The 20,975-nt window shown below is 44.4% G+C and overlaps 1 protein-coding gene across 3 annotated transcripts in view; it reads right to left on the reverse strand.

Moving 5' to 3' along the window:
* The window catches only part of lrrk2 (leucine-rich repeat kinase 2), a 77,652-nt gene that overhangs the window by 38,420 nt on the left and 18,257 nt on the right, over positions 1 to 20,975 (reverse strand). For 2 of the 3 annotated variants that reach the window (XM_014125703.2, XM_014125702.2), the window contains exons 21-30: positions 20,200 to 20,315; positions 19,911 to 20,001; positions 19,605 to 19,816; positions 19,168 to 19,418; positions 18,753 to 18,901; positions 18,377 to 18,470; positions 18,036 to 18,225; positions 17,501 to 17,682; positions 11,033 to 11,256; positions 736 to 863 (exon numbers count right to left, since the gene is read on the reverse strand). In XM_014125703.2, the coding sequence (XP_013981178.2) occupies positions 736 to 863; positions 11,033 to 11,256; positions 17,501 to 17,682; positions 18,036 to 18,225; positions 18,377 to 18,470; positions 18,753 to 18,901; positions 19,168 to 19,418; positions 19,605 to 19,816; positions 19,911 to 20,001; positions 20,200 to 20,315 (1,637 nt within the window). The remainder of the gene's footprint in view (positions 1 to 735; positions 864 to 11,032; positions 11,257 to 17,500; positions 17,683 to 18,035; positions 18,226 to 18,376; positions 18,471 to 18,752; positions 18,902 to 19,167; positions 19,419 to 19,604; positions 19,817 to 19,910; positions 20,002 to 20,199; positions 20,316 to 20,975) is intronic. The other variant, XM_014125704.2, reaches the window with a different exon arrangement.

The following is a 20,975-nucleotide window of genomic DNA, read 5'->3' on the forward strand; positions in this document are numbered from 1 at the left end:
TTTTGTTCATTTAAAAGAGCCTTCATCTGTGATAGAGACACCACAGTCCTCAACAGTACTCCTACCGGCTTTGGTCTAGGTCACGCTGTTACTCCTAGTTCCAGACAGGGCAGGTCACAGAGAAGATTGAAAACAACAACATCAACAACAAGCAGCAGGGGTCTAGACAGCCACAAGCCCGGGACAATCCGCAGTCCCAGCCACAATTGCTAACCGCGTCGTGGGCTGCGTTCAAGCCCTCAAGAAAACCCTGCTAGCATGATAGGCCAAAACAGCTCCTCAGACGCGGTCAGCAGGATCACTGGACAGATAGTAGCGGTCCCAGAAACTGATGCCAACCACGTTGCAGGATCCAAACGTAAAAGGTAGCTAGCTAGTCACCAAACTTTTAAAATAGACTTTCAAAACTTTCAAAAACAACAAACTTTCCAAAACAACAAACCCAGCTATCACTCGTTCAACAGGAAGTGATGACATGAGACATTCATTATGAAATTGTATTCTTTAAAATACAGTGAACATTTGATTGAGCCTATCTGGAGTGACAGATGGGTGGGTTTGCTTTGCACTTTAGGGTTTATTCCACTGGTTTGATTGCTACAGGCAAGTTCAATCGAGAACACAGTATTTGCAAGGTAAAAAAAAAAGACTTCCAGTTGTGTGTATGAAAATGTATGCACTCGCAACAGTGACAAAAACCAACAAAATATTTACAAAGGTATGGGTGTGACTCACCTTGATGTTGAAGAGCCAGGGTTTGAGCGCGTCCACCTGGGCAGCCCCCTTACTGAGGTCGTACACCACCAGGTAGAGGGCCCGGGGGGTAAGGAAGTGGGGATGAGAACCACTGAACTCCTCCCCACCTGAACAAAGAGCAGAGAGAGGGTCAAGACCACCAGAACAAAACCTTCAAGACTCAATGACTTGAAGTCCAAGATCCAGACCTTTAAACCCAAACTTACAGTGCATTCAGAAAGTATTCAGACCCCTTGACTTTTTACACATTGCTACGTTACAACCTTATTCTAAAATAAAAATCTACACACAATACCCAATAATGACAAAGCAAAAATAGGTTTTTAGAATTGTTGAACTAAATAAAAAAACTGAAATCAACATTAACTTACAGTGAGGGAAAAAAGTATTTGATCCACTGCTGATTTTGTACGTTTGCCCACTGACAAAGAAATGATCAGTCTATAATTTTAATGGTAGGTTTATTTGAACAGTGAGAGTGTCATGACTTCTGTCGAAGTCGATGCCCCTCCTTGTTCGAGTGGTGCTCAGCGGTCGACGTCACCGGTCTTCTAGCCATCAGTGATCCATTTTTCATTATCCATTGGTTTTGTCTTGTTTTCACACACACCTGGTTCCATGAATTACCTGTTATGTATTTAACCCTCTGTTTCCCCTCATGTCCTTGTCCGAGATTGTTTGTATGTTATATTGTGTCGTGTATTTTGTAGTAGGGAGCTACGGGTATTGTTGCCCATGCTATTTATTTTATGTACATTTTGGTTTTGGAGTTTGTTGTTTGTTTATTATTTTATTAAAACAACTCCAGTAATACCAAGTTGGTTTCTCCTGCGCCTGACTTCCCTGCCACCTACACACACGAACGACGATGACAGAGAGGCAGAATAACAACAACAAAATCCTGAAAAACGCATGTCAAAAATGTTATCAATTGATTTGCATTTTAATGAGGGAAATAAGTATTTGACCCCTCTGCAAAACATGACTTAGTACTTGGTGGCAAAACCCTTGTTGGCAATCACAGAGGTCAGACGTTTCTTGTAGTTGGCCACCAGGTTTGCACACATCTCAGGAGGGATTTTGTCCCACTCCTCTTTGCAGATCTTCTCCAAGTCATTAAGGTTTCGAGGCTGACGTTTGGCAACTCGAACCTTCAGCTCCCTCCACAGATTTTCTATGGGTTTAAGGTCTGGAGACTGGCTAGGCCACTCCAAGACCTTAATGTGCTTCTTCTTGAGCCACTCCTTTGTTGCCTTGGCCGTGTGTTTTGGGTCATTGTCATGCTGGAATACCCATCCACGACCCATTTTCAATGCCCTGGCTGAGGGAAGGAGGTTCTCACCCAAGATTTGACGGTACGTGGCCCGTCCATTGTCCCTTTGATGCGGTGAAGATGTCCTGTCCCCTTAGCAGAAAAACACCGCCAAAGCATAATGCTTCCACCTCCATGTTTGACGGTGGGGATGGTGTTCTTGGGGTCATAGGCAGCATTCCTCCTCCTCCAAACACGGCGAGTTGAGTTGATGCCAAAGAGCTCCATTTTGGTCTCATCTGACCACAACACTTTCACCCAGTTGTCCTCTGAATCATTCAGATGTTCATTGGCAAACTTCAGACGGGCATGTATATGTGCTTTCTTGAGCAGGGGGCACTTGCGGGCGCTGCAGGATTTCAGTCCTTCACGGCGTAGTGTGTTACCAATTGTTTTCTTGGTGACTATGGTCCCAGCTGCCTTGAGATCATTGACAAGATCCTCCCGTGTAGTTCTGGGCTGATTCCTCACCGTTCTCATGATCATTGCAACTCCACGAGGTGAGATCTTGCATGGAGCCCCAGGCCGAGGGAGATTGACAGTTCTTTTGTGTTTCTTCCATTTGCGAATAATCGCACCAACTGTTGTCACCTTCTCACCAAGCTGCTTGGCGATGGTCTTGTAGCCCATTCCAGCCTTGTGTAGGTCTACAATCTTGTCCCTGACATCCTTGGAGAGCTCTTTGGTCTCGGCCATGGTGGAGAGTTTGGAATCTGATTGATTGATTGCTTCTGTGGACAGGTGTCTTTTATACAGGTAACAAACTGAGATTAGGAGCACTCCCTTTAACCTGTTGGGGGTAGGGGGCAGTATTGACACGGCCGGATAAAAAACGTACCCGATTTAATCTGGTTACTACTCCTGCCCAGTAACTAGAATATGCATATAATTATTGGCTTTGGATAGAAAACACCCTAAAGTTTCTAAAACTGTTTGAATGGTGTCTGTGAGTATAACAGAACTCATATGGCAGGCAAAAACCTGAGAAGATTCTGTACAGGAAGTGGCCTGTCTGACAAGTTGTTGTTCATCTTGGCTCTTTTTATTGAAGACTGAGGATCTTTGCTGTAACGTGACACTTCCTATGGCTCTCAGAGCCCGGGAAAAAGCTGAATGATATCGAGGCAGCCCCAGGCTGAAACACATTTACGCTTTTGGCAAGTGGCCGATCAGAGGACAATGGGCTTAGGCGCGTGCTCGAGTCGACCACGTGCTTTATTTTCTTTCGTCTGTTTACCTAAATGCAGATTCCCGGTCGGAATATTATCGCTTTTTTACGAGAAAAATGGCATAAAAATTGATTTTAAACAGCGGTTGACATGCTTCGAAGTACGGTAATGGAATATTTAGCATTTTTTTGTCACGAAATGCGCCATGCTCGTCACCCTTCTTTACCCTTTCGGATAGTGTCTTGAACGCACAAACAAAACGCCACTGTTTGGATATAACTATGGATTATTTGGGACCAAACCAACATTTGTTATTGAAGTAGAAGTCCTGGGAGTGCATTCTGATGAAGAACACCAAAGGTAATAACATTTTTCTTATAGTAAATCTGACTTTGGTGAGTGCTAAACTTGCTGGGTGTCTAAATAGCTAGCCCTGTGATGCCGGGCTATCTACTGAGAATATTGCAAAATGTGCTTTCACCGAAAAGCTATTTTAAAATCGGACATATCGAGTGCATAGAGGAGTTCTGTATCTATAATTTTTTTAATAATTGTTATGCTTTTTGTGAACGTTTATCGTGAGTAATTTTTGTAAATTTTTTGTAAATTCACCGGATGTTTGCGGGGGGTATGCTAGTTCTGAACGTCACATGCTAATGTAAAATGCTGGTTTTTGATATAAATATGAACTTGATTGAACAAAACATGCATGTATTGTATAACATAATGTCCTAGGTGTGTCATCTGATGAAGATCATCAAAGGTTAGTGCTGCATTTAGCTGTCTTCTGGGTTTTTGTGACATTATATGCTAGCTTGAAAAATGGGTGTCTGATTATTTCTGGCTGGGTACTCTGCTGACATAATCTAATGTTTTGCTTTCGTTGTAAAGCCTTCTTGAAATCGGACAGTGTGGTTAGATTAACAAGAGTCTTGTCTTTAAAATGGTGTAAAATAGTCATATGTTTGAGAAATTGAAGTAATAGCATTTCTAAGGTATTTGAATAACGCGCCACAGGATTCCACTGGCTGTTACGTAGGTGGGACGATTTCGTCCCGCCGGCCCTAGAGAAGTTAAGAGTGTGCTCCTAATCTCAGCTCGTTACATGTATAAAAGACACCTGGGAGCCAGGAATCTTTCTGATTGAGAGGGGGTCAAATACTTATTTCCCTCATTAAAATGCAAATCAATTTATAACATTTTTGACATGTGTTTTTCAGGATTATTTTGTTGTTATTCTGTCTCTCACTGTTCAAATAAACCTACCATTCAAATTATAGACTGATCATTTCTTTGTCAGTGGGCAAACGTACAAAATCAGCAGGGGATCAAATACTTTTTTCCCTCACTGTAAGTATTCAGATCCATTACTCAGTACTTTGTTGAAGCACCTTAGGCAGCGATTACAGCCTTTGAGTCTTTTTGTTTTACATTTGACATTTTAGTCATTTTTAGCAGACGCTCTTATCCAGAGTGACTTACAGTAGTGAACACATACATTTCATACATTTTGTTTTTGTACTGGCCCCCCGTAGGAATCGAACCCACAGCCCTGGCGTTGCACACACCATGCTCTACCAACTGAGCCACAGGGAAGACTGGGTACAAGCTTGGCACACCTGTATTTTGGGATTTTAACTCATTCTTCTCTGCAGATCCTCGCAAGCTCTGTCAGGTTGGATTGGGCGCGTCGCTGCACAGCTATTTTCAGGTCTCTCCAGAGATGTTCGATCAGGTTCAAGTCCGGGCTCTGGCTGGCCCACTCAAGGACATTCAAAGACTTGTAATGAAGCTACTCCTGCGTTGTCCTGGCTGTGTGCTTAGGGTCATTGTCCTGTTGGAAGGTGAACCTTTGCACCAGTCCGAGGCCCTGAGCGCTCTGGAGCAGGTTTTCATCAAGGATCTCTCTGTACTTTGTTCCGTTCATTTTTTTCCCTCAATCCTGACTAGTCTCCTAGTCCCTGCCGCTGAAAATCATCCCCACATCGTGATGCTGCCACCACAATGATTCACCATAGGGATGGTGCCAGGTTTCCTCCAGATGTGACGCTTGGCATTCAGGCCAAAGTGTTCAATCTTGGTTTCATCAGACCAGATAATCTTGTTTCTCATGGTCTGAGAGTCCTTTAAGTGTCTTTTGGCAAACTCTAAGCTGGATGTAATGTGCCTTTAACTGAAGAGTTTCTTTTGTCTGGCAACTCTACCATAAAGGCCTGATTGGTGGAGTAGTGCAGAGATGGTTGTTCTTCTGGAAGGCTCTCCCATCTCCACAGAGGAACTCCGGAGCTCTGATAGTGATCATCGGGTTCTCGGTCACATACCTAAGGCCCTTATCCCTCAAATGCACAGTTTGGCAGGGCAGCCAGCTCTAGGAAGAGTCTCGGTGGTTCCAAACATCTTCCATTTAACAATAATGGAGGCCACTGTGTTCTTGGGGAACTTCATGCTGCAGACATTTTTTGGTACCCTTCCCCAGATCTGTGCCTTGACACAATCCTGTCTCAGAGCTCTATGGACAATTCCTTCGACCTCACGGCTTGGTAAATTCAATTGATTGGACATGATTTGGAAAGGCACACACCTGTCTATATAAGGTCCCACAGTTGACAGTGCATGTCAGAGCAAAAACCAAGCCATGAGGTTGAAAGAATTGTCCGTAGAGCTCCGAGACAGGATTGTGGGAGACTAGTCCGGATCGAGGCAAAGACGAACAGAGCAAAGTACAGAGAGATCCTTGATGAAAACCTGCTCCAGAGCGCTCAGGACCTCAGACTGGGGCGAAGGTTCACCTTCCAACAGGACAATGACCCTAAGCACACAGTCAAGATAACACAGGAGTGGCTTCGCGATAAGTCTCTGAATGTCCTTAAGTGGCTCAGCCAGAGCCCTGACTTGAACCCGATCGAACATCTCTAGAGAGACCTAAAAATAGCTGTGCATCGACGCTGCCCATCCAACCTGACAGAGCTTGAGAGGATCTGCAGAAAAGAATGGGAGAAACTTCCCAAATACAAGCTTGTAGCATCATACCCAAGACGACTTGAGGCTGTAATCGCTGCTAAAGGTGCTTCAAAGTACTGAGTAAAGGGTCTGAATACTTATGTAAATGTGATATTTCAGTATTTCATTTGTAATAAATTAGCAAACATTTCTAAAAACCTGTTTTTGCTTTGTCTTTATGGGTATTGTGTTTATTGATGAGAAGGAAATAAAAAACATTTAATCCATTTCAGAATAAGGCTGTAACCCAACAAAATTTGGAAAAAGTAAAGTAATCTGAATACTTTACGAAGGCACTGCCTTCATAAAGTATTCATACCATTTCACATTTTTTCCACATTTTATTGTGTTACAGCCTGAATTTAAAAAATATTAAATTGAGATTGTGTCACTGGCCTACACCACCAATACCCCAAAGTGGAATAACATTTTTTGAATTTTTTACAAATTAATTAAAAATGAAAAGCTAAAATATCTTGAGTCAAGTATTCAACCCCTTTTATGGCAAGCCTAAATAAGTTCAGTAGTAAAAATGTGCTTAACACATAAGATGTTGCATGAACACACACTGTGTTCAATAATAGTGTTTAACATGGTTTTTGAATGACTACCTCATCTCTGTACCCCACACATACAATTATCTGTAAGGACCCTCAGTTGATAAGTAATTTTCAAACACAGATTCAACCAAAGACGACACCTATTGGTAGATGGGTGAAAAAGCAAACATTGAATATCCCTTTGAGCATTGTGAAGTTATTAATTACACTTTGGATGATATATCAATACACCCAGTCACTACAAAGATGCAGGTGCCCTTCCTAACTCAGTTGCTGAAGAGGAAGGAAAAGCGCTCAGGGATTGTATGAGGCCAATGGTGACGTTAGAACAGTTAGAGTTTAATCGTTGTGATAGAACTGAGTATGGATCTGAGTATAGATCAACAACATTGTAGTTACTCCACAATACTAACCTAAATGTCAAGTGAAAAGGACAGAATAAAAAATATTCCAAAACAGTGTATTGTTGCAAACAAGTATAAAGTATAAAGTAATACTGCAAGAAATGTGGCAAAGAAATGTACTTTATGTCCTGAAGTCAGAGCATTATATTTGGGGCAAATCCAAAACATCACTGACTACAACTCTTCATATTTTGAAGCATGGTGGAGGCTGCATCATGTTATGGGTATGCTTGTCATTTTTAGGATGCAAAGAAATGTAATACAGCTAAGCACAGGCAAAATCCTAGAGGAAAACCTTGTTCAGTCTGCTTTCCAAAAGACACTGGGAGAAAAATTCACCTTTCAGCAGGACAATAACCTAAAACACAAGGCCAAATATACACTGGAGTTGCTTAACAAGACGACATTGAATGTTCCTGAGTGGCCAAGTTACAGTTTTGACTTAAATCTGCTTGTGAATCTATGGCAAGACTTAAATGGTTGTCTAGCAATGATCAACAACCAACTTGACAGAGCTTGAAGAATTTAAAAAATAATAATGTGTAAATATTATACAATCCAGTTGTTCACAGCTCTTAGAGACTTACCCAGAAAGACTCACAGCTGTAACTCCTGACAAAGGTGATTCTAACATGTATTGGCTCAGGGGTGTGAATACTTAAGTAAATGAGATATTTCTGTATTTAATTTTCAATAAAATGTGCAAAAAAGTAAAAAAAACTTTTCACTGTCATTATGGTGTATTGTGTGTAGATAGGTGAGAAATAATTGATTTAATCTATTTTGATTTTAGGTTGTAACAACAAAATTTGGAATAAGTCAAGGGGTATGAATACTTTGAAGGCATTGTATTGTGATTCGTTATTGCGATTTAATGTTCCAAACAGTATGTCTGCTGCAGAGAGACCAGAGAGTATGAGAAAATGAGTTTCAGTCATGTAAAATTCACGGAGGCGCTCCGCACTGCTAAAGCTAACTCTCTCTCATCTGCTCTCATCCTTCTAGACCTATCGGCTGCCTTTGATATTGTGAACCATCAGATCCTCCTCTCCACCCTCTCCGAGTTGGGCATCTCCGGTGCGGCCCACGCTTGGATTGCGTCCTACCTGACAGGTCGCTCCTACCAGGTGGCGTGGCGAGAATCTGTCTCCGCACCACGTGCTCTCACCACTGGTGTCCCCCAGGGCTCTGTTCTAGGCCCTCTCCTATTCTCGCTATACACCAAGTCACTTGGCTCTGTCATATCCTCACATGGTCTCTCCTATCATTGCTATGCAGACGACACACAATTAATCTTCTCCTTTCCCCCTTCTGATAACCAGGTGGCGAATCGCATCTCTGCATGTCTGGCAGACATATCAGTGTGGATGACGGATCACCACCTCAAGCTGAACCTCGGCAAGACGGAGCTGCTCTTCCTCCCGGGGAAGGACTGCCCGTTCCATGATCTCGCCATCACGGTTGACAACTCCATTGTGTCCTCCTCCCAGAGTGCTAAGAACCTTGGCGTGACCCTGGACAACAGCCTGTCGTTCTCCACTAACATCAAGGTGGTGACCCGATCCTGTAGGTTCATGCTCTACAACATTCGCAGAGTATGACCCTGCCTCACACAGGAAGCGGCGCAGGTCCTAATCCAGGCACTTGTCATCTCCCGTCTGGATTACTGCAACTCGCTGTTGGCTGGGCTCCCTGCCTGTGCCATTAAACCCCTACAACTCATCCAGAACGCCGCAGCCCGTCTGGTGTTCAACCTTCCCAAGTTCTCTCACGTCACCCCGCTCCTCTGCTCTCTCCACTGGCTTCCAGTTGAAGCTCGCATCCGCTACAAGACCATGGTGCTTGCCTACGGAGCTGTGAGGGGAACGGCACCTCTGTACCTTCAGGCTTTGAGCAGTCCTTACACCCAAAGAAGGGCACTGCATTCATCCACCTCTGGCCTGCTCGCCTCCCTACCTCTGCGGAAGCACAGTTCCCGCTCAGCCCAGTCAAAACTGTTCGCTGCTCTGGCACCCCAATGGTGGAACAAGCTCCCTCACGACGCCAGTACAGCGGAGTCAATCACCACCTTCCGGAGACACCTGAAACCCCACCTCTTTAAGGAATACCTGGGATAGGATAAAGTAATCCTTCTAACCCCCCCCCCCCCTTAAAAGATTTAGATGCACTATTGTAAAGTGGTTGCTCCACTGGATATCATAAGGTGAATGCACCAATTTGTAAGTCGCTCTGGATAAGAGCGTCTGCTAAATTATGTAAATGTAATGTATGTAAATGTAAATAAAAGTGCTGAAAACATGGCTCACTATTTAAAAAGAAGACGGAAAACAAGATATAGGATGAAAAATACCAGAGATTGCGCCGTTTTAGTCGACTAGGGCTAGCTAATGCTACCAGACAAAAGCGATACTTAGAGTCAAGTTTCACGTCTGTAGCCATGAAATGCTTTGAAAGGCTGGTCATAGCTCCCATCAACAGCATTATCCCAGAAACCCTAGACCCACTCCAATTTGCATATCGCACCAACAGATTCACAGATGATGCAATCTCTATCGCACTCCTCACTGCCCTTTCCCACCTGGACAAAAGGAACACCTATGTGAGAATGCTATTAATTGACTACAGCTCAGCGTTCAACACCATAGTACCCTCAAAGCTCATCACTAAGCTAAGGACCCTGGGACTAAACACCTCCCTCTGCAACTGGATCCTGGACTTCCTGATGGGCCGCACCCAGGTGGTAAGGGTAGGCAACAACACATCCGCCACACTGATCCTCAACATGGGGGCCCCTCAGGGGTGCGTGCTCAGTCCCCTCCTGTACTCCCTGTTCACTCATGACTGCATGGCCAGGCACAACTCCAACACCATCATTAAGTTTGCTGATGACAACGATGAGACAGCCTATAGGGAGGTCAGAGACCTGACCATGTGGTGCAAGGACAACAACATCTCCCTCAACGTGATCAAGACAAAGGAGATGATTGTGGACTACAGGAAAAAGAGGACCGAGCACGCCTCCATTGTCATCGACGGAGCTGTAGTGGAGCAGGTTGAGAGCTTCATGTTCCTTGGCATCCACATCAACAACAAACTAACATGGTCCAAGCACACCAAGACAGTCGTGAAGAGGGCACGACAAAACCTATTCCCCTCAGGAGACTGAAAAGATTTGGCATGGGTCCTCAGATCCTCAAAATATTTTACAGCTGCACCATCGAGAGCATCCTGATGGGTTGCATCACTGCCTGGTACGGCAACTGCTCGGCCTCCGACCGCAAGGCACTACAGAGGGTAGTGCGTACGGCCCAGTACATCACCAGGGCCAAGCTCCCTGCCATCCAGGACCTCTATACCAGGCAGTGTCAGAGGAAGGCCCTAAAAATCGTCAAAGACTCCAGCCCAGCCACCCTAGTTATAGACTGTTCTCTCTGCCACTTTAAACAACCCTACCTGCATGTGCATAATTATCTCAAGTACCTCGACACCGGTGCCCCCGTACATTGACACAGTACCGGTACCCCCTGTATATCGCCCCGCTATTGTTATTCACTGCTGCTCTTTAATTATTAGTTTTTCTTATCTCTTACTTAATTGTAATTTTTTCAGTATTTTCTTAAAACTGCTTCGTTGGTTAAGGGCTTTTAAGTAAGCATTTCACTGTAAGGTGAAATGTTGTATTCAGCGCATGTGACAAATACAATTTGATTTGATGTATCAATATAATATCGTCCAAAATAATATTGTGATATGCAACTCAAAAAAAAAATCCCACATCACTAGTAAGTATCCAGACCAGATGTCACAGTTGACAGTTGACGGTTGACCCACCTGAGAAGTCCCAGACGTTTAGCACCATGTTCTTCTTATCCCGGTCGCGGATGGTCCAATCTCTGACGTCAATCCCAACGGTGGGCCGCTCCATCTGCCACTGAGAACGCTTGAGCTTCATCAGCTGTCGGATCAGAGCAGTCTTACCACTGTCGGCGTTCCCAACCACAATCAGCTTCATCCGGTAGTACGGAACGGCTTTCTTCAGACGCTGCTGGAGGAACCTGAGTTACAGGATACAGGAGAGAGTGATTTATTTGGGAGAGTTTTGTGAATGGGATTAGGCTTTTGTTAGAAAGGGGAAACCTGGAGCAAATTCAAACTTATCACAAGCCACCACCTGTTCATTCAGAATTCTCTCTGACAGATAGCAATGCTTTTTGGGTTAATTGTCAATACATGTTTTTTTTTTTTTAATATCACCAACATGTATCCTGCCCAAAGAGGATCCAGCATGCTTGACCATGTATACACAAACATCTGTGATGCGTGCAAAGCCATCGCCCCCCAATACTGTAGGATTGTTTTAAGAATGTTGATTGGAATATGTTGAAAGATTCATCCAAACAGGACTCAACATCAACATTGAGGAATGCAGTGCATTCAGAAAGTATTCAGACCCCTTGACTTTTTGTTACATTATAGCCTTATTCTAAAATTGATTACATTGTTTTTTCCCTCACCAATCTACATACAATACCATATACTGCTCAAAAAAATAAAGGGAACACTTAAACAACACATCCTAGATCTGAATGAAATAAATCATCTTATTAAATACTTTTTTCTTTACATAGTTGAATGTGCTGACAACAAAATCACACAAAAATAATCAATGGAAATCCAATTTATCAACCCATGGAGGTCTGGATTTGGAGTCACACTCAAAATTAAAGTAGAAAACCACACTACAGGCTGATCCAACTTTGATGTAATGTCCTTAAAACAAGTCAAAATGAGGCTCAGTAGTGTGTGTGGCCTCCACGTGCCTGTATGACCTCCCTACAATGCCTGGGCATGCTCCTGATGAGGTGGCGGATGGTCTCCTGAGGGATCTCCTCCCAGACCTGGACTAAAGCATCCGCCAACTCCTAGACAGTCTGTGGTGCAACGTGGCGTTGCTGGATGGAGTGAGACATGATGTCCCAGATGTGCTCAATTGGATTCAGGTCTGGGGAACGGGCGGGCCAGTCCATAGCATCAATGCCTTCCTCTTGCAGGAACTGCTGACACACTCCAGCCACATGAGGTCTAGCATTGCCTTGCATTAGGAGGAACCCAGGGCCAACCGCACCAGCATATGGTCTCACAAGGGGTCTGAGGATCTCATCTCGGTACCTAATGGCAGTCAGGCTACCTCTGGCGAGCACATGGAGGGCTGTGCGGCCCCCCAAAGAAATGCCACCCCACACCATGACTGACCCACCGCCAAACTAGTCATGCTGGAGGATGTTGCATGCAGCAGAACGTTCTCCACGGCGTCTCCAGACTCTGTCACGTCTGTCACATGTGCTCAGTGTGAACCTGCTTTCATCTGTGAAGAGCACAGGGCACCAGTGGCGAATTTGCCAATCTTGGTGTTCTCTGGTAAATGCCAAACGTCCTGCACGGTGTTGGGCTGTAAGCACAACCCCCACCTGTGGACGTCGGGCCCTCATACCATCCTCATGGAGTCTGTTTCTGACCGTTTGAGCAGACACATGCACATTTGTGGCCTGCTGGAGGTCATTTTGCAGGGCTCTGGCAGTGCTTCTCCTGCTCCTCCTTGCACAAAGGCGGAGGTAGCGGTCCTGCTGCTGGGTTATTGCACTCCTACGGCCTCCTCCACGTCTCCTGATGTACTGGCCTGTCTCCTGGTAGCGCCTCCATGCTCTGGACACTACGCTGACAGACACAGCAAACCTTCTTGCCACAGCTCGCATTGATGTGCCATCCTGGATGAGCTGCACTACCTAAGCCACTTGTGTGGGTTGTAGACTCCGTCTCATGCTACCACTAGAGTGAAAGCACCGCCAGCAATCAAAAGTGACCAAAACATCAGCCAGGAAGCATAGGAACTGAGAAGTTGTCTGTGGTCCCCACCTGCAGAACCACTCCTTTAATGGGGGTGTCTAGCTAATTACCTATAATTTCCACTTGTTGTCTATTCCATTTGCACAACAGCATGTGACATTTATTGTCAATCAGTGTTGCTTCCTAAGTGGACACTTTGATTTCACAGAAGTGTGATTGACTTGGAGTTACATTGTGTTGTTTAAGTGTTCCCTTTATTTTTTTGAGCAGTGTATAATGACAAAGCAAAAACTGCCTTCTACAAAAAATGCATAATAGAAAACTGAAATATCACATTTACATAAGTATTCAGACCCTTTACTCAGTAATTTGTTGAAGCACCTTTGGCATCGACTACAGCCTTGTCTTCTTGGGTATGACGCTACAGTTGAAGTCGGAAGTTTACATACACTTAGGTTGGAGTCATTAAAACTCATTTTTCAACCACTCATACTTTTGGCAAGTTGGTAAAGACAGCTACTTTGCGCATGACACAAGTAATTTCTCCAACAATTGTTTACAGACAGAAAATTTCATTTGTCACTGTATCACAATTCCAGCGGGTCAGAAGTGTACATACACTAAGTTGACTGTGCCTTTAAACAGCTTGAAAAATGCCAGAAAATGATGTCATGGCTTTAGAAGCTTCTGACAGGGTAATTGACATCATTTGAGTCAATTGGAGGTGTACCTGTGGATGTATTTCAAGGCCTACCTTCAAACTCAGTGCCTCTTTGCTTGACATAATGGGAAAATCAAAAGAAATCAGCCAAGACTTCAGAAAAGAATTCTAGACCTCCACAAATCTGGTTCATCCTTGGGAGCAATTTCCAAACTCCTGAAGGTACCACGTTCATCTGTACAAACAATAGTACGCAAGTATAAACACCAAGGGACCACGCAGCCGTCATACCGCTCAGAAAGGAGACGCATTCTGTCTCCTAGAGATGAACGTACTTTGGTGCGAAAAGTGCAAATCAATCACAGAACAACAGCAAAGGACCTTGTGAAGATGCTGGAGGAAACAGGTACAAAAGTATCTATATCCACAGTAAAACGAGTCCTATATCGACATAACCTGAAAGGCCGCTCAGCAAGGAAGAAGCCACTGCTCCAAAACCGCCATAAAAAAGCCAGACTACGGTTTGCAATTGCACAGGGGGACAAAGATCGTACTTTTTGGAGAAATGTCCTCTGGTCTGATGAAACAAAAATAGAACTGTTTGGCCATAATGACCATCGTTATGTTTGGAGGAAAAAGGAGGAGGCTTCCAAGCCGAAGAACACCATGCCAACCGTGAAGCACGGGGGTGGCAGCATCATGTTGTGGGGGTGCTTTGCTGCAGGAGGGCCTGGTGTACTTCACAAAATAGATGGTATCATGAGGCAGGAAAAATATGTGGATATATTGAAGCAACATCTCAAGACATCAGTCAGGAAGTTAAAGTATGGTCGCAAATGGGTTTTCCAAATGGACAATGACCCCAAGCATACTTCCAGAGTTGTGGCAAAAAGGCTTAAGGACAACAAAGTCAAGGTATTGGAGTGGCCATCACAAAGCCCTGACCTCAATCCCATAGAAAATGTGTGGGCAGGACTGAAAATGCATGTGCGAGCAAGGAGGTCTACAAACCTGACTCAGTTACACCAGCTCTGTCAGGAGGAATGGGCCAAAATTCACCAAACTTATTGTGGGAAGCTTGTGAAAGGCTACCTGAAATGTTTGACCCAAGTTAAACAATTGAAAGGCAATGCTACCAAATACTAACTTCTGACCCACTGGGAACGTGATGAAAGAAATAAAAGCTGAAATAAATCACTCTCTCTACTATTATTCTGACATTTCACATTCTTAAAATAAAGTGGTGATCCTAACTGACCTAAAACAAGGAATATTTACTAGGATTAAATGTCAAGAATTGTGAAAAACTGAGTTTAAATGTATTTGGCTAAGGTGTATGTAAACTTCCGACTTCAACTGTACAAGTTGGCACACCAGTATTCGGAGAGTTTCTCCCATTCTTCTCTGCAGATCCTCTCACGCTCTGTCAGGTTAGATTGGGAGCGTCGCTGCACATCTATTTTCAGATCTCTCCAGAAATGTTTGCTCGGTTTCAAGTCCAGTCTCTGGTTGGGCCACTCAAGGACATTCAGAGACTTGTCCCCAAGCCACTCCTGTGTTGTCTTGGTTGTGTGCTTAGGATTGTTGTATTGTTGGAAGGTGAACCTTTGCCCCAGTCTGAGGTCCTGAGGGCTCTGGAGCAAGTTTTCATGAAGGATCTCTATGTACTTTGCTTTGTACATTTTTCCCTCGATCCGGACTAGTCTCCCAGTCCCTGCAGCTGAAAAACAATCCGGACATACCCCAACCAAAACCCTGGATGAACGAAGATATCCATACAATGCTGAGAGCTGGTACTGTAGCATTCAATGTCATCAGGTACAAGCTCCGCGAATCCATTGGGGACGCAAAAAGACAATACAGACTCAAACATGTATTGATGTTTGACAACTCAGACTCGCCTCGCATGTTGCAAAGACTATAGACGATCACAGACTACAAAGGCAAATCCAGCTGTGCGGTACCCACCGAAGCCTCTCTCCCAGATGAGGTTAACACATTCTATGCTCGCTTTGAGGCAGACAATACGGAGCCATCCAGGAAGACTCTCACTGCTCCAGACGACCAGGTGCTTTCGCTCTCCGACGCTGACGTGCAGAAAACTCTCAAAAGAGTGAATACTCACAAAGCCGCCAGCCCAGGTGGCATCCCTGGCCGTGTCCTCAGAGTGTGTGGTGACCAGCTGGCGGGCTTGTTCGCTGTCACTTCAACCTTTCCCTGTCTCAGGCTGTAGTCCACACCTGCTTTAAGGAGACCACCATCGTCCCAATGCCCAAAAACAAGGTGACATGCCCAAATGACTACCGGCCCATTGCGCTCACCTCGGGCCAACATGAAGTGCTTTGAGAGGCTGGTCATGGCTCACATCAAGGCCAGCATGCTGGACCCACTCCAATTTGCCTACCCAACAGATTTACAGAAGATGCCATTTCCATCGCTATTCACACAGCCGTAACACATCTGGACAAGAAGAACACCTATGTGAGAATGGTTGCTGGATCGAATCCCCGAGCACACAAGGTAAAAAAAAGAATGTTGTTCTGCCCCTGAACAATGCAGTTAACCCACTGTTCCCTGGTAGGCTGTCATTGTAAATAACAATTTGTTCTTAACTGACTTGCCTAGTGAAATAAAAAAAATAAAAAAATGGACTACAGTTTCGCATTCAACACTATTGTTCCCACCAAGCTCCCACCAAGCTTGACACTGCAACTGGATCCTGGACTTCCTGACAAGTAGACCACAGGCTGTGAGGATTGGCAACAACACTGACTCTTAACACAGTGTCCCCCAGGGGTCTGTCCTCAGTCCTCTATTGTTCTCCGTCTTCACCCACGATTGCATGGCTTTGCACGACACCATGATTGTAGGCCTGATAACCAACAATGATGAGTCAGCCTATAGGGAGGAGGTAAGTGAACTGGCATTGTGGTATAATGACAACAACCTCTTCCTCAACGTCTTGTTGATTTCTTGAAGCAGTGGAGGGAACATGCCCCGATCCACATCAACGGGATTGCAGTATAGAGTAAGCAGTTTTAAGTTCCTCGGCGTCCACATCACCTAGGATGTGTCATGGACCAACACCACCACTATTGTCAAGAGGACGCAACAACACCTCTACCAGCTGAGGCTGCGGAAGAGAGAACGGCTCATAATAATGGCCGGAACGGAGCAAATAGAATGGCATCAAACACCTGGAAACCATGTGCACCATCGAGAGCATCCTGCCGGTTTACCACGGCCTGCTATGGGAATTGCTCCATCCACGACCACAAGGCCCTCCAGGGGGTGGTGAAGACGGCCCAGTACATCACTGGGACCGTGCTCCCACCCATTCAGGTCATCTACCTAGAACAGTGCCTGAGGAAGGCACACAGCATCATCAAGGACCCCACACAGCCCAGTCACAAGCTGTTCTGTCCCTTACCGTCGTTCAGACGGTATCGGAGCATGAGGTCTGATACTAACAGGCTATCTACAAGACATCAGACTGCTGAACACATGAACTGTCCTGACCACCTGCTCTGATTCTCCATAACTTAGCACACACACATCACAACTGCTGCTACCATTATACTGCTCAGTTTATACACTGCCTCCCATCCCCCCTTCCCCAAAACACAAGTAAATATTGGACTATAAATGGTTCTTTCCTGAATTATACTTATGCTAAAATATTTATTCTTTTGAGCCATTTACTTCATGTTCGTATTCTGATATTTTCTTATTTCTTATTGTTGTTTCATTGTCGAGAAGGAACCTGAAGTAAGCATTTCTTTGCAGACATTCACCTGACTATGTCTTTGGTCTTGTTGCCAATGTGCTTGAGATCCAGGCTGAGGCGCAAGCCATCCAGTGGCAAGTCCCACAGCCTGCTCAGCTTGCCCATCTCGTCAGGGAAGGAGCGCAGGCCGCCATTACGGCTCAAGTCGAGAGAGGTCAGCTCCTCCAGCAGGCCGATCTGAGGAGGGACCTGAAACAGACAGGGGTGAAAAGGTCAATAATACTACTGATAGGAAATGTACTTTTATATTTTAAAATATATTTTATGTAACCTTTTTATTCTCCTTGAGATAACATATATTTTACAAGAGAGACCTGTTCTAGAGAGAACATCCAGTTTATCATGGAGGTGTGAGAAGCATTGAGTACTGTATTGTCCCTGTTCACCATATACGACCGTTTCAATGGTAGTTAGTTAGAGTGCCTGGTGCTAACAAATGCCACATACTTATTGTGACACGTGTGATCACTGTCAGTCACTTTGGCGTCTGCTAAATGACCATGTTAATGACATATTAATAAGATGAATAAATAAATGCTGACCTCTGTGAGCTTATTGTCACTCAGGTGTAGTTTCTCCAGTCTGGCCCACTTGTAAACTTCAGGTCCACTCAGGTCCAGCACTCCGATGCGGTTCTGACCGAACATGAGCTCCCGCAGGTTGACCGATGCCCAGGCGCACGGCCCCGGTAAAACTGTGATGTCATTGGTCCTCATATCCACGGACCGTAAACTGAAAGCAAAGAAAAAGCAAGGATGAGTCATTTTGAATCTCAAGCCAGATACATTTTTGCACACTAATAAGCAGTTTTACTCAATTAATAGTTAACTAATAAACGCCTTCTACAACAATGTAGTTGCCTTCACTAAAACATCAAACTTACTTTGGAAGATCCAGAACGGCTTGAGGAATGGTAGTGAAACTGTTCTGTGATAACTTCAGAGTTGTTATCTTTGAGGGAAGATGTGACAGCGAACCTATGACAGCAGAAACACAAAACACAATGTCATACAATGAATATGTTCTTATGTCGCTACATACACAAATTAACTGTTTATCTAGAATTAACAACATTTATTAATTTGTCTGGCAATACTTTTTCTAGAAATCGGTTTGACTTGAATGACTTTCACAGATATGCCTAATAATAGTGCCAAATAATAATCCATTGTAAGACAGCATTGGAGAACTAGTACAGGCCCCATATTCTGTCAGCATTAAAAAGTATTAAGTAAGTAACTGTGTTAGCATGTACTTACTGAGTTGGTTGGTACAAGCACTGAAGTTCTCTAGTTTGGGGCAGCCAGACAGGAAGTCACGTGAGATGCTCTCCACACTGTTCTTACTGATGTCTAGGAGCTTCATCTCCGGAAGACACAGAGGAGACCACAGCTCACTCATTCTGTTCCTACAGGAGAGGAAAACGTGTAGAGACAAAGTTATATTTATGATATTTTATGTCACATACTTGGGTTCAAATCAGAGTAGTTTTCTTTCAAATATTTTTACGGATTTAATTGAACCTGTCTAGTGCCAGATGGGTAAAATGTACGTTTGACAAAAATTAAACACCAATTCCTGCTTTGTAATTATTTATAATATAATTTTGTGCCTATTACACAGCTAAAGTAAAACATTCAGCAGTGATCCAAAGAACTCCATTTCCCATCATACCCCTCGAGGGACAGCTCCTCCAGTCGCTCCATGGCCCGGCCCAGCTGGTGGGGGAAGGTGGTGATGTGGTTGTAGGACAGGTTGAGTTGCCGTAGCGACGGGCAGGTGACGGCGGGGTCAAGGGTCAGAAGTGGGCCGACACAGTTACGTGACACGTTGAGCATGCTCAGTGAGGGCAGGGCCAGAAGCTCTGCCGGCAACGACTGCAACTGGTTGCCTTGGAGATCCAGACGTGTCAGACTCTTCAAGCTCTAAGAAGTATAATTATTATTTTGAAGTATTAAATAAATCATGGCAACTATAAATTATATAAAATTATGAATATTTTTTTTAGATACTGACAAGATTCTGTAGATTAAACGAACATTGAATTCACCACCATTTTTACATTTTGCATCATTTATTCAACATTGAAGCATTCTGAACAGACCCCACACCTCACACAGCCCAGAGGGGAACTCCGATAGGCTGTTCTGGCTCAAGTCTAGTCGATACAGGTGCTCCAGCTGCTGTCGGATAGAACCCTCGTCCAACAAACATGACACAGAGTCCAGCTCATTTCCTGATAGGTCCAGCAGGCGGATCCACTCTCTGTCCCCACCCAGAGGGGAGGAGTTATACCCAGAGCTCAAGACTGGGGAGTGAATACCTGCAGTAGAAACAATAGAAATAATGGATTACCATTGATATGATACCACTGATATTTTGAACAAGGGCAAGTAAAACTAATGTACTGTAAGTACCTTTCTGGTTAGGCGTTGTCCTGCCATACCTCCTCTGAAGTGGCTCGTTGAGCTCAACCTCACCCTGGACTCCCTGTGGATGGATACAGGACTGTTTGATTGGTTAGTAAATGAATTGGTTATTTTGGTAAATTGATTGGCACATATCTTAATTTAATTCATTCAATCATTTATTGAAAGAGAGCGAGAGAGCAAGAAAGATAGAGGGGGACAGTTGAGTTTTTTCTCTGAAATAGAGTAAGTTAAAAAATAAACAATATTTATATTGGTCGTAAAGAAGATAGCCCACCTCGGAGCTAAAGTGCCTGCGACGGCCGTTCTTCCTCTTCTGTGACCCTGCCTTCCACTCCTCTGACAAATCATTGGTGGACATGGGGGACAGTGCCAACGAAAGCGAATCACTTCCTATGAAAATATGGAGACATCCAGTAAGCAAGACATTCCCAAAATAAGGCAACTGTGGCCAATAATTAACAGTCACCAAATTAGCTATTATAAACTCAGCAAAAAAAGAAATGTCCCTTTTTCAGGACCCTGTCTTTCAAAGATAATTCGTAAAAATCCAAATAACTTCACAGATCTTCGTTGTAAAGGGTTTAAACACTGTCCCATTCAACAGTTAATGAACATGCACCTGTGGAACGGTCGTTAAGACACTAACAGCTTACAGACAGCAGGCAATTAAGGTCACAGTTATGAAAACTTAGGACACTAAAGAGGCCTTTCTACTGATTCTGAAAAACACACAAAAAAAGATGCCCAGGGTCCCTGCTCATCTGCGTGAACGTGCCTTAGGCATGCTGGAAGGAGGCATGAGGACTGCAGATGTGGCCAGGGTAATAAATTGCAATGTGAGACACCTAACACAGCGCTACAGGGAGACAGGACGGACAGCTGATCGTCCTCGCAATGGCAGACCACGTGTAACAACACCTGCACAGGATCGGTACATCCAAACATCACACCTGCGGGACAGGTACAGGATGGCAACAACAACTGCCCGAGTTACACCAGGAACGCACAATCCCTCCATCAGTGCTCAGACTGTCCGCAATAGGCTGAGAG

This window comes from Salmo salar, chromosome ssa10 (assembly GCF_905237065.1).
Source record: "Salmo salar chromosome ssa10, Ssal_v3.1, whole genome shotgun sequence".
NCBI classification, from domain to species: Eukaryota; Metazoa; Chordata; class Actinopteri; order Salmoniformes; family Salmonidae; genus Salmo; species Salmo salar.